General features: G+C 47.1%; 1 protein-coding gene across 3 annotated transcripts in view; it reads right to left on the bottom strand.

The window, feature by feature from the left end:
* The window catches only part of Ahcyl1 (adenosylhomocysteinase like 1), a 38,611-nt gene extending 37,719 nt beyond the window's left edge, over positions 1 to 892 (bottom strand). Inside the window, exon 1 of one of the 3 annotated variants that reach the window (XM_071618162.1) lies at positions 504 to 892. In XM_071618162.1, the coding sequence (XP_071474263.1) occupies positions 504 to 623 (120 nt within the window). In that variant the 5' untranslated portion in view covers positions 624 to 892. Of the gene's footprint in view, positions 1 to 116; positions 139 to 503 lie in introns of those variants that run through there. The other 2 variants (XM_027922007.2, XM_071618163.1) reach the window with 2 other exon arrangements.
* Positions 893 to 12,269: the final 11,377 nt, after the last annotated feature.

Raw genomic sequence — 12,269 nt, 5'->3', positions numbered from 1 at the left:
ACCTTGTTCCACGCATTCTTTTCTCTTGCCTGTAAGCTATCACGCAGTTGTTGGGTAAAACGGCCACGGCTCCCAAGGATTTGCCTGAAGAAGCTCAGCCAGATTTACCCACTCACCTGGGTGGAGATCTTCTGTCCACCCTCATCCCCTGCACAAGTCACAGGGATCAGCTGAGTTGGCTCACCCCCTCTCACTCTCGTCTTCCAAGGCCCTTCATCCAGCAAAGTCAGCCGCAAATTTAAGGCCTGGCCCTGCTGGATTTCAAAAAGATCCCCGAGGGCTCGGGCCGAGGGACAAAGGAAAGCGAGGTCAGGGGCGGCCTCTTCAGCTCGGGATAGGCCTGGGGCCGCTCACCTGCCATCCCCTCCACCACCCCTGCCGTCCCCGACCACCCGAAACCCTAGCTTCGAAGTCCCGAACTACCCGAGCCCGGGCCCAGGGTGCTCGCGCCCCTTCCGCGAGGCTGGAGCCCTGGTCCCCGCTGCCACCCAGAGCCCCCGCACCTTCTTGGGCGCCTTGGTGACGGTGGCCATGAAGGAGTATTTCTCAGCGTCCTCGATCTCCTTGGCCTGTTTCAGCTCCTCCCCGACCCCGGGCAGCGGCATCGCGTCAGGCATCGACATCCCCCGGCCGGCCCGGCCCGCGGCTGACCCGCCGCCCCCGCCTCTTTCCCTCACAGGCGCCCGCTCGCCCGCGCGGCACTCTCCGACACGCGCTAGCCCACCCTCCCGCCAGGCCCAGTGCTGAGCTGCGTGGGCTTCTCGCTGCTCCGACCCGCGCCTCCTCTGTTCGGCAGCCCAAGACTGCCGGACAGCGATGGCAGCCACAGCAACACCAGAAGCAGCAGCACGCAGCTCCGACCTGCCCGCGCCGCCACCTCCGCTGCACGCAAGCACGCACGCAAGGTAAGGGTAGAGGGCGGTGACGCCACGTCAAGTACTGGCAGTTCCAAGGAAGGGAAAGAGGCGGGGAGAATCAGCGTTCTGTCATGACGTCACCACGCTGGGCCGGGCCGCATATGCTGCTCCTCCTTCTTTCCTACTCGAGGATGTTGAGGGTCCGAGGGTGAGCCCGATCCTTAGAGCCACCAGGTGGCGCCATCAGCCCTGTGAGCAGCGCAAGGTTCCTGCAAGGATGCCGTGGAACTGAGGGGTCTTTGGGCTTCTGGATTCTCGGCAACGCCTCACGGGGGCATAAGAGCGATGCTTGTAGAAAAGGGCACGGCGCCCCACATAACACTTCCTGCAGCCACTCTTAGGAAAAATCCACGGCCCGAGACAGCCCACTCACTGCCCCCGCCTCGGACCCTTGGGACCAAAAGCCCCTTCCCAAAGGGTAGTGTTTGCCTTTTTGACTTCATGGGGAATGGAACAGAGTGAGAGCAGTCAGGTTTCTGCACAACCCTTTGTGACCTCCTTCACCACCATCTCCTCCTGGGTCTTGCCTGTTTACAAGACCTTCAGGCTACAGCCATTGGGATAGAACTGATAGGTCAGAAGGTGGAGAGCCAGAGGCAGAGAAGCCCTGGCCAGATTGCCTTTCCAACTCCTTGCTCCACCTAGGCAATAGCCCCGAGGAGCGCCCAGTGAGCATCTGGGACCTTCATTGATTGCTCATACACTTCCTGAGCCCTAGTATGTGTTATCTCCTGCTAAGGCCCTGGGATGGCAAAGGTGCATGTGACACATTTTGTATTTTGCAAGGCTTAGTTTAGCTGGAGAAGCAAAACCTGTTTGTCACCTAATGTCAGCGGAAGTAGCTTTTCCTTTGAGATTCAAATGACATTGGCACCAATTCTCTTGTCCTGTGGAAAGTCCAGTGCCCTCCCTAGGATTTCTGTTAATTACTGGGGGGACTTAGATTTTCATGGTCCCTTCTGGCTCTAGTTTTCTGCCTCGTCTGGATTTTTACTCACTATTCGGGTCTTATGACTGTTTCTTTAGCTCTTGCTGTCACTCAGTCCCTTTTCCTTTCAACCCCCACCTCTGTTCCAAAGCAACCACAAAAATGAGGCTGTAACACGTAACAGAACTTTTAATGAAGGTTCGCGGGTCACATTGGAGAGGTTATGTCACATAGTGAACAATTTAAAATCACATTTCTGAAATGCTGTGGAAAGTAGTTTTGGCTGTTACCACGGGGGTATTTCTCGATGGCCAGGCCACCTCTCAAATCCCCTAACTTGCTGCCCACATAGCTTCTTCTTCCTCTTTTCCCATTCTTGGACCTCACCTTTCCCTCCTTGGTGGAGAACAGATTCTTCTCTACTGTGCTGAGCCATTCAAAGCTTTCCAAGGGCCTTTTCCCCAATTTCTCTCCAAGCCCACACACCTTTTTATATCCAGAAACTCATCAGGGTTTTAACAAGTCAACCCTGACCAGAAAGAAGCTGTGGTTTGAAATGACACCCCCCCCCCATCACTGGTTTATGTTCAAGGTTGGGGAGGGTGTGAAAGAGTCACTGTGGGAGCCCCCAAGTTCTTAGTATGAGAAGGCTGTGTCCCAACCACCCAGCCTCATGAGGCTTTGTGTTTGATGAGGGCTGTGGAAGTGCCTGGAAGGATGCATACTTTCAGCTCCTGATCTTGAACTATTAGAATTCTCTCATCTACCCCCTCTTGTGAACATTTAGACTTCCCTCTGGGGCATTCCTGTAGCAAAAGGGGCAGTGAGATGGAGACAAGAATACCAGATTCATCCATCCGGATACCACACTGGTCCCTTTCTCAGATGGGGGTCAGGAATTATACCTGGCCCAATCAGAACTCTTTGGAGTTTTCATCCTTATGGATTTTCTAGAGTCTACACATCAGAGTTGCCTACTCAGGGGGCCAGGGATGTAGCTAGGTGGTAGAGCAGTTGCCTAGAAGAGACCCTGGTTCGGATATCCAGCACGTTATGTATAAATAAAGTAAATAAATGGGACACTAAAAAAAAAAAATACTGCCTGCTCAAAGACCAGAGGTAGACTACACCTGTTAGAACTAGGGATGAAAATTCTTAAGTAACTCGAATAGAAAAACATACAACTTGTGAGAATTTAGGATTGTAAAAAAATTTTTTAAAGCACAGGTATGTCTATCTTTGGATCTGATTTTGTAAACTTCTATTGTCTGAGTGCTTTGTCCCGCAGTCCCCCATTCTCTGTGCATTTTAGCATCCAGGCTGTGAACTTGCTGGACCTGGGAGTGTTTCTCTTCTATTCTTTCAGGACCAAGATCACTCTGGCTCCAGGCCCACAGTGCTGGTGGTCTTGCTACTTGGTCTTGCTAGCAAGGAGGATGAGGACAGGGTCAGATCTAGAGAGAATGGGACCTTAGTGGTTTGGGCCAAGAAAAAGACCAGCAGGTTAGATTCCACTTACCTGAGTGCCTGTCTGGGAGGAGGCTGATGAGCTGGACTGCTACTTGACTGAGGGCAGGAGAGCCGGCACCCATTGTCTGGCAGAGAGGCAGTAGGCCTCTGTGGTTCATGTCAGACCAGAGCCTGGGCATTCCTGGAAATCAGCCACTGCAGAGGGCATGGGTGGCTGCCACCCCCCACCAGGTATTGGCTAGAGATCAAAGAGCTTATCAAGGCAGGAAGTGTGACAATATAACATTCATGAGAACCTTGGAGGCTGCCCACCTCCTGCCCAATCCTCAGATGGTTTCACATGGCCTGGCTAAGGGGGCTGCCTCTCATGGATGCCAAGAAATGTCTTCATCCCCCTTGATAGTCCCTCTGCTAGCAAGCCTACCCCACTGAACACACGATCCACATAGACGAGAGAACCATCCCAGGGGCCAGTATTTAAGAGCAGGGACCTACAGGGATGACTACTGTGTGTGGTAGTAGGAAGTCTCCAAAGGGCCTAGAGACAAGAGAACCCTTGATCTAGAAAGGAGTGGCCTGAAAGTGAAGGTGAATTGGAAGGCTTCCCCCACCCCGAAATGTGGCATTGGGGTTCCACGTAGAGGCTTGGTCCAGTTAACCAGATTCACTCTTTGTCCATCCCCAATTTATCCTAGACATTCATTCATTTATTCTTCTATTCACAAAATACACAGTTATGTGCTACATAATCTTTCATTCAATGACTAAATATCCAGTAGTAATCCCATAAGATTATAATGGAGTTGAAACATTCCTATCCACTTTGTGATGTATTAGCCATTATAATGTACTAGTTCAGTGCATTCTCATGTGTTTATGGTGGTGTGAATACATCTGTTTTGTTATGTTTAGGTACATAAATTCCATTGTGTAGCAGTCGCCTAGTGTTCAGTACAGGTTTGTAGCTTAGATGCAATAGGCTACACCTTACAGCCTAGGTGTGTTGTGGGCTATATCACCTAGGTTTGTGTAAGTGCACTCTGTGGTTTTCAGACAATGATGAAACTGCCTGGTGATGCAATTCTGAGAATGTGTCATCGAGTTAAATGATGCGTGATGGTGGTATTGAATGCTGCAGATGTGTCAGGAGTAGAGCTAGATGTTGGACTTGAGACACAAGAAGAGGCACAGTTAGTGCCTCTAGGTAGAAGTTATCTACCTGGGGACAGGTATGGGGGTGGGGTATAAGGAGTGAGGTGCTGTGGAGCTCGGGGAAGACCAGGAAAGATTTCTCAGAGGGAGATGATGCTTGAGCTGTCTTGACAGATAAGCAGCTGGGTGAGGTAGGGAAGAGATTCCAGGCTGAAGTAACAGCTTTAGAAAAAGCAAGAGATTGAAGCAGCTTGGGGTATCATGGCAACTGTCAATATTTCTGGGCAGGTAGGGCATAAGGTGCAGAGGTAGGGCAGAGTGGAGGCCGAAGCTGGTGCTAGAACCTGTGCTGTCTGGTGCACTGTGGGTGGGTGGTGGTGATGTGCCCTGTGCTGGGAGCACAGGAGGAGAAGTGGGTCTTTAAGGAGGGGTTGTTGAGATCCAGGGTCAGCTTGAGACATGTAGAAGTCACTGTCCCTAAGTCTCAGGAAGACCAGTTTGTGTCTTTTACACAGACCCATCCCTTGCCAGCCTGGCACCCCGCCAGAGAAAGGCTGCGCTTGCCCTGTAGGACTTTCACCCCCTGCCAGTCAGGTCTCACTGTAGGTGCAGTGATCTTGGGTGACAATAGAAATAGGAAAGTAGGTGACCAGGGCAGTGGCTCTGCCTCTAGCCCTCTAGATGGGCACACCCTCCCTGACCACCACCTTCATCTTTATGCCCCCAAAGGGGCCATGTTGCATGGATCTGGGAGGCACCTTGACATGGTAATTGACAAAGGGTGTCCCTGGAGCAGCACTCCAGATTGACAATGTGCCAGCTGGCCCGAGAGACTACCAGGGATAGGGATGCACAGTTCCTGCTTCCCCCTGTGCCCTCTGACTCTCCATACCAGCCTCTGCTCCTTCCCTTTTGGACTCTGGCAAGGAAACACTCCTCCTTCTATGACTCCCTCTCCACTTATTATTATCATCATATTTTACTTTTTATTATTATTTTTAACATTATAGAAGAGAGAAACACAAGGACAGAAAAAAAAAAGAAATCTCTTTTCAACTCTCCAGGTTCACTTTTGGTTCTTATTAATTTGCAGAAGCTCATTTTTACACCCCAGTGATCAGTAGGTACCTGGCATTTTGTGTTCCGCTTTGTTCAAATTACAGTATTTGAAGGACACATTACCACACACGGAGATCGTTAACATACTTGTCATTGCGTTGCCCAGGTATCCCATCATATTGCTTATGAGTTTATGTAATCACTTGCCTATTGTGGGGCATTTGGGTTGCTTCCAACTCCATGCAATAGATAGAATGTGGGGAAGGGGAGAGTGGTGGATGGCTTCAAGCAAAACAGGCAAAGTTGGGTCATAGCACCAGGTCCTGCCAGAGAAAGAGAGCAAAAAAATATTAAGCAGCAGGGCCAGTTGTCCTGCCTGTAAACAATGACTGGGTTAAGTGCCTTTTGGCAGTAGGGGGTCTGAGGTCTTGTGCCAGGAACTTGAAAACCCGTGATAGCTGACTCCTGGGGGTACCACATCGTGTGCAGAAACCAGGGGATCTGGGAAGATGGAGATGTGGGCTCAAATCTTGCCTCTGCTACCAACTCAGTCACTGAGATCCTCTACCTTTCTGAACCTCTGTTTTCTCGTGCAAAACAGGGTGATCGCTCTCTATCTGGGGCTTGCCGTGACCTAATTCAATCAGGTGACAAATACAAAAGTGCTTTGAACAAATCACAAACATTGTGTAAACCCAAGTTTCTAAGATGCGGGTCCCAAATAAAAATCAGGAGGGTAAAGGAGTTATTGTCCAGAATTTGACATTCTCTCTGTGCCATGCTCTCAGAATGAGAGGAATTAGCAGAATCCTGCCTGCCGACAGGAGTGTTGGTATTGGATACTTGTTTGTGCTTTCTTGAGAAGGAAGGCTGAACTGGCCAAGCAAGGACAACTGCCACTTCCCTGGGTCAGCCTGGCCCCAGTGTCTAGCCACTGTGTGTCAGCAGCCCCTGGAGACTTCCTCAAATGCTTTCTTCTGGGTTGGACCAGAGATCCTGATGTATTTTTCTTCAGTTCTCAAAGCTGTGGCCCATTAACATCAAGGCTGGAAAGACCTGGACATTGTAAACAATGTTCAAAGAATCTGTTTGATGATTCTTTGTGTGTGTGTGTGTGTGTGTGTGTGTGTGTGTGTGTTTTGAGGAATTACCATAAAAGCAGAAATTGTGAAACTGGCCTTGGACTTCAGCCTCTGGTCACTTATTTTGTTGAGCCTTGGCTGTGAGTCAGAAGCTGTGCTAGGTGGTGTCAGTGATCCAGCAGGAAACAAGATAGTCACAGTTCCTGTCCTCATGGGGCTTAAAGTCAAGAGCAGGACTTTTTCAGAACATCTGGGTCCCCCAGGACCTTCTCAGAGAGGGCACTTCCTCCTATCTCCATGGGCCCCACACTTTCTACAGAGTAAGTGGCATGCTTATTCTTCCCGTTCCCAAGATGATGTCGGATCCCAGGGTAGGGAGGGAACAGCAGTCTGTCTCCAGAATTTAGAGGTACTTGCTCACTCCTGAAGCTGCCCTAAGTCTTTAGATGCTTCTGGGATCTGTTTCCCAGGCAGATATGCTCTCCCAGGTGGATGGTGAGTGGACTACAGGGTGGAGGTAACAGCTTGCTGGTATCAGAGACTGTGTTGCCTGTTTGTGCCTTTCAGTCACAAGCCCTCTGTCCTCTACCTGCCACCTGCCCTTATGACTGGAAATGGTCCTGAGATTGGAAGAGACGTTATTGGCCAGGCTGGTTAGCTACCCTGGTGAGTACTCCCTCAAGATGGCTCCTGGTGGGTAGAAGAGGGGTTTGCTTTGGCTGGAAAAGCACTGAGGCCAGATGTAATGGGGCAGGCAGAAGCTGCAATTTCTCAAAGCTTAGGTGGTTGGGGTCTTGCCCTTTTAATTCCAAAGTTCCAGCCCTGTGGCTGGTTTGTTGAAGCCAAAGGAGAGAGAATGGTGGGCTGCTGGTGGTTGGAGGCTGTTGCTGGGTGGGATCCCGCCTTCCTCACCCTCTCTGGTGAGTAGGGCGGGCCCATTGCATCACCCTTGGAGCCTCTGCTCCTGGCTTTGCAGCCAACTGAGCCCCTGGAGGAGGGACTCTCCCTGTTTTTCAAAAAAAACCATTAACCATTTCATTCTCCTAGAACTCCCTACCACAAATGTGGAGTTCCAAGATTGTTCCTCATGCCTCTCCGCCCTGATTTTGAAAACCCTTCTTATGCTCCATGGCACCCATGGGGCTCTGCCTGGGCAGCCTTTTAACAGTTGAAGTCTCCACCATTCCCAGTGCGAGCCTGACCTCTCATTCAGGAAAAGAGTTAACCTTCTTCATCCCCACCCTCAGCATTTGTCCCATTCTGCAGTGGTGAGGACAGAGCTCCTTAGCCTCCAGCATGATCTCATGCCACTTTCACACTCCAAACAGAGTCCCGGCAAGGGGTCAACACCATGTTTGAGGTGGAAAGCAAGAGTACAGCTCAAGCCAGAGACCGGAAGCTCAGACCCTGATCTGTCCCCAGAGCCCCTCTAACCATTTCCAACAGACCTTCTCAGGCCTTTGCCCTCTTTGTAGAAGCTCAGGGAGAGAATGGGTAGACTGAGGGTCTGAAAGGGCCCAAGGGACCATATGAGGAGAGATGCAAGAACACAGTGTTTCCCTGTTGCCAGATGAGGAGGCATCATGGGGGCGGGGGCAGAGAGGCTATTCCAGTCAGTGAAACCCAGGCCACATTCCCGCTCAGAACTTTTATCTCCCAGCGCTAGCATTCCCCTCGGCACCCCACCCATTGTAGGGCCTGAAATAGCCTGGAACTCTATCCAAGCCTAGGCCTAGGTCCCAATTTTAGTTCCACAAACATTTGGCTGCACCATCACACTCAGAATCTGGAGCTGGGTCCTGTGGGGAATGTGGAGACAAATGAGGCCCAGCCCCTGCCTTCAGGGAGCTTGCAAAATGTATCCTGACAGGTGTTCACAGGCACTTGTGGAAGAAGAAAGAAAGAAGGCTTCTAGGGAAGGGATGGGGGCAGCCTTGCAAAAGAGAGCTGTTTTGCTGAATCTTAAAGAATGACTAGGACTTCCATGGGCAGAAATGAGGGACACTCATCCTAAAAGGAAGGAAAAGCAAGAGCAAATGTGTTAAGGAATGAAGTTTAGGGAATTTTCTGGAACATGGTCAGCAATCTGTTTTGACTGGAGCACATGGGAATATATGGAACTGTTTTCGTGGGTGTGTGAGTTCGTCCTGATTTCCTACAGGCTGAGGACGGCCAAGTGGCAAAGACATGTTGGTTCAGAGCTTTACAGATGTACTAATGGAGGCAAAGACAGTTGAAGAAACTTGCCAACTAGGGCTGTAGCTCATTGGTAGAGGGCTTGCCTGGCATGTGTGAGGCACTGGGTTTGATTCTCAGCAACACACATAAATAAATTAATTAAATAAAGGTATATTGACAATTAAAGAAATTTTTTAAAAAGTTGAAGAAACTTGCTCAGAGCTATAGAGTATGTTTGTGACAGAGCAAGGATCAGACTTAGGTTATCTCACCCTTATCTGTCTTGGCCCACTTCAGGTCCCCTAATTCAGGAGGCTTCACCCATGGAGCTGGCTGACCTAACAGACCTTGGTACTCCTTAGGGCTCAAGAAAATGTGAAAGCAGCGAGCACAGGTGAAAACAAAGATTCAGTCACATAAGTGTTCTTCATGATGTTGCATTTTTAACAAGTAATGGATAGCTCCATGACATCCAATGGGAAAGAAAGATCCATGTTCTTTATTTCCCCAAATTTATTTAAATCTGGTCCCAAATTCCACTCACTGTTGGTGAGAAGCCTAATATTATTAGGGCTTCTTCCTTTAATTCATTGGATTTTCCAAAAAATAAACAAAATAAAATCCCCAACCCAGCAAATAATCTTGCCTTGATCTGATGGAATTGGGACAGCTGGTCCTGATTCAGAGGGCTCCCACATTTAACCGCTGCTCCTTGGGCTATCTGTGGGATGTTGGTCCTCCTTGTCTGTGGGTACTGCTTCTCCAGGCAAACTGGTGGGCTGCCTACACACCCTGGCCTCTCCCAGAAGCTGGCCTTCTCTTTCCTCATGGCCATCTGTATACCAGGTTTTGCCAACCCTATGGCAGGGGAGGGGAGCGTCCAGTTGGATCTCAACTTCTACATATGTGAACACTCATGGTGTCCCTCCTTCTCCTCAGGGGCTGGAAGCCACTGCCCACAGGTAAGCCGAATCTTACTTCCTAGTTGGAAAACCACCTCGAAACCTCTTTGACCTCCCAGACTTGCAGCCCTGGCCATCCTCTTGGGAGGATGTGGGGAAAATATTTCACATTCTTTTCTGAAGAATCCACAGCCAAGAAAAGCAGATACAACTAGTTTCTCAATCAGGTTATTCTGCCACATTAGATGTTTAATTAATCACCTTGTTATACTTCCAAAAGCAAAAGATTCAGCAATAAATGACTAAACTTTTGGTACAGCCATAAGAAAGGTACTACTGTGTTGTCAGCCAGAAGAGTATTTAATGGCATGGAATGATAATTTTGCTAGCTGAAAAGAAGCAGCTTTTAAAATAGCGTCATAGTGTGACCGAACTTTCTGGCAAACATAAAACTACTTATTCATACAGAGAAAGAAGAATTGAAAGGTAAACATCAAACACTTATTTTCAAAAATGAGTTTTTTTCTCATTTTTGCTTGTTTTTATTGTCTAAAATTCTACAATGAATATATATCATTTTCCTTGAGTAAGTAATTTGAAGAAATTTTTAATTAAAAATTTTTAATTTAATTCATTCATTGTTAAAAATCTAAACAGCTGGGTGAGATGGTGGAAACTGTAATCCTAGCAATTGGGAGGCTGAGACAGGACAATTGTGAGTTCAAAACCAGCCTCAGCAAATTAGCGAGGCCCTAAGCAACTTAGCAAGACCCTTTCTCAAAATAAAAAAAAAAAAATGAAAAGTTCTAGGGATGTAGCTCAGTGGGAAAGCCCCCTGGGTTCAATCTCCAGTACCGAAATCTAAAAACTAAAAATAAATGAAACAGGACATGAATAACTTCTCATGTATTCCTCCCACCACTTAGAGAGGGACTTCCTGGTGGAATTTCCTCCCTTTGTCTGCTTTCCTCTGCCCCAGCTGAGGACCTGGGTTGGCCTTTACCTGAATGACCAAAGGCCTCAGAGGGTCAGTTTGTGCAGTTGAATCCCAGAGGCCTGAGTTATCTGAGCTGTGGACTTTTCTGAAGAAGACAGCCAACGTTTCCAGATCGCTCTGAAATCCACACAGTCGTGAACTGCAGAAAGGTTTTGGACCTGGTTGGTAGGTTTGTTTGGGGTGTGGCTGCAAAACAGAACAAGAGATTGGGTCCACAGTGTGCAGGAAAATGTAATTTGTTGCATCAGTCACTGAAAATATTTAATCTGGAAAGACCAGTTTTTACAATTGGCAGATAGACCATGAGAATCTGAAGCCAGTTATCACTGAGAATAACATGACTCCTGACTGCATTTGGGATTCAGGAGCAAAACATAAAGTTGTATCAAATTCACTGACCAGCAAATGCTACCAACCCCAAATCCAGAGTGTCTTCTATGGGAAGTTTGAAGAATTCTTGTCATTTTCAAAGTTCAATCCTGAAAATAAAAGGATTGATACATTAATTAGATATCATTATACCCCAGAAAGACATGACAAGAAAACTACAGAGCAATATCTCATAGACACAAAAATGTTCAACAGAATATTTAAAAATAAAAATCCAAAAATGTATTTTAAAATAATAATATACCATGACCAAGTAGTTTTTATCTAGGTAATGCAAAGTCTTGTTTACCATTTGAAAACTAATCAATGTAATTGCCATATTTGCCATTTAAACAACAAAAGAAGCATGAACCCAGCAATTAATGTATAAAATGCCTTTGGCAAAATTTGACATCTGTTTCTGGTAAAAAAAAAGAAATAGAAGGCAAAAAGACTGGAAAGGAAGAAATGAAACTGTCCCTATTTACAGATGATATGATATCTGTCTAGAAAAGCCCAAAGAATGTACACACATGAAATACCTAGGACTAATATAAACGTTTAGCAAGATTGTAGGATGTAAACTCAACATATGGGAAACCATGTCTCCGTATGCTAACAGTAAAAGTTGAAATGCAAAATTTAAAAAAAAGTCAATATCATTTAAAATAGCTAAAAATTTGGGCTGGGGTTGTAATTCTGTGGCAGAGAACTTGCCTAGCATGTCCAAGGCACTGGGTTCAATCCCCAGCACCACCAAAAATAAATAAATAAATAAAAGCTAAAAATTAAATATATGTCCAGGATCTGTATGCTGAAAACTATAAAGCATTGATGAAAGAAATCAAAGAAGCCCTGAATAAATGGAGAGAAAATAGCATGTTCAGAATTGGAAGATTCAATAGAATATAGATTTCTTTCCAAGTTTATAAACACATTTAATTTAATTCCAGTCAAAACCATTAGTAGACCTGGACAAGTTAATTCTGAAGTTTAGAGAAAAGAGCAAAGGAGATAGAATAGCTAAAACAATTTTGAAACGGAAGAACAAAGTTGAACAAATCACACTACTTGATTATAAGACTTGCTACAAAGCTACAATCACCCAAAACAGTATGATATTGGCAACAGGAGAAACACATAGATGAAATGGAATAGAGTTTAGAAATAGGCACACACGGATATGGCCAATTAATATTTTATAAAGATGCAGAG

This window comes from Marmota flaviventris, chromosome 10 (assembly GCF_047511675.1).
Source record: "Marmota flaviventris isolate mMarFla1 chromosome 10, mMarFla1.hap1, whole genome shotgun sequence".
Classification (NCBI taxonomy): domain Eukaryota; kingdom Metazoa; phylum Chordata; class Mammalia; order Rodentia; family Sciuridae; genus Marmota; species Marmota flaviventris.
This window is presented reverse-complemented; position numbering and strand designations above follow the sequence as displayed.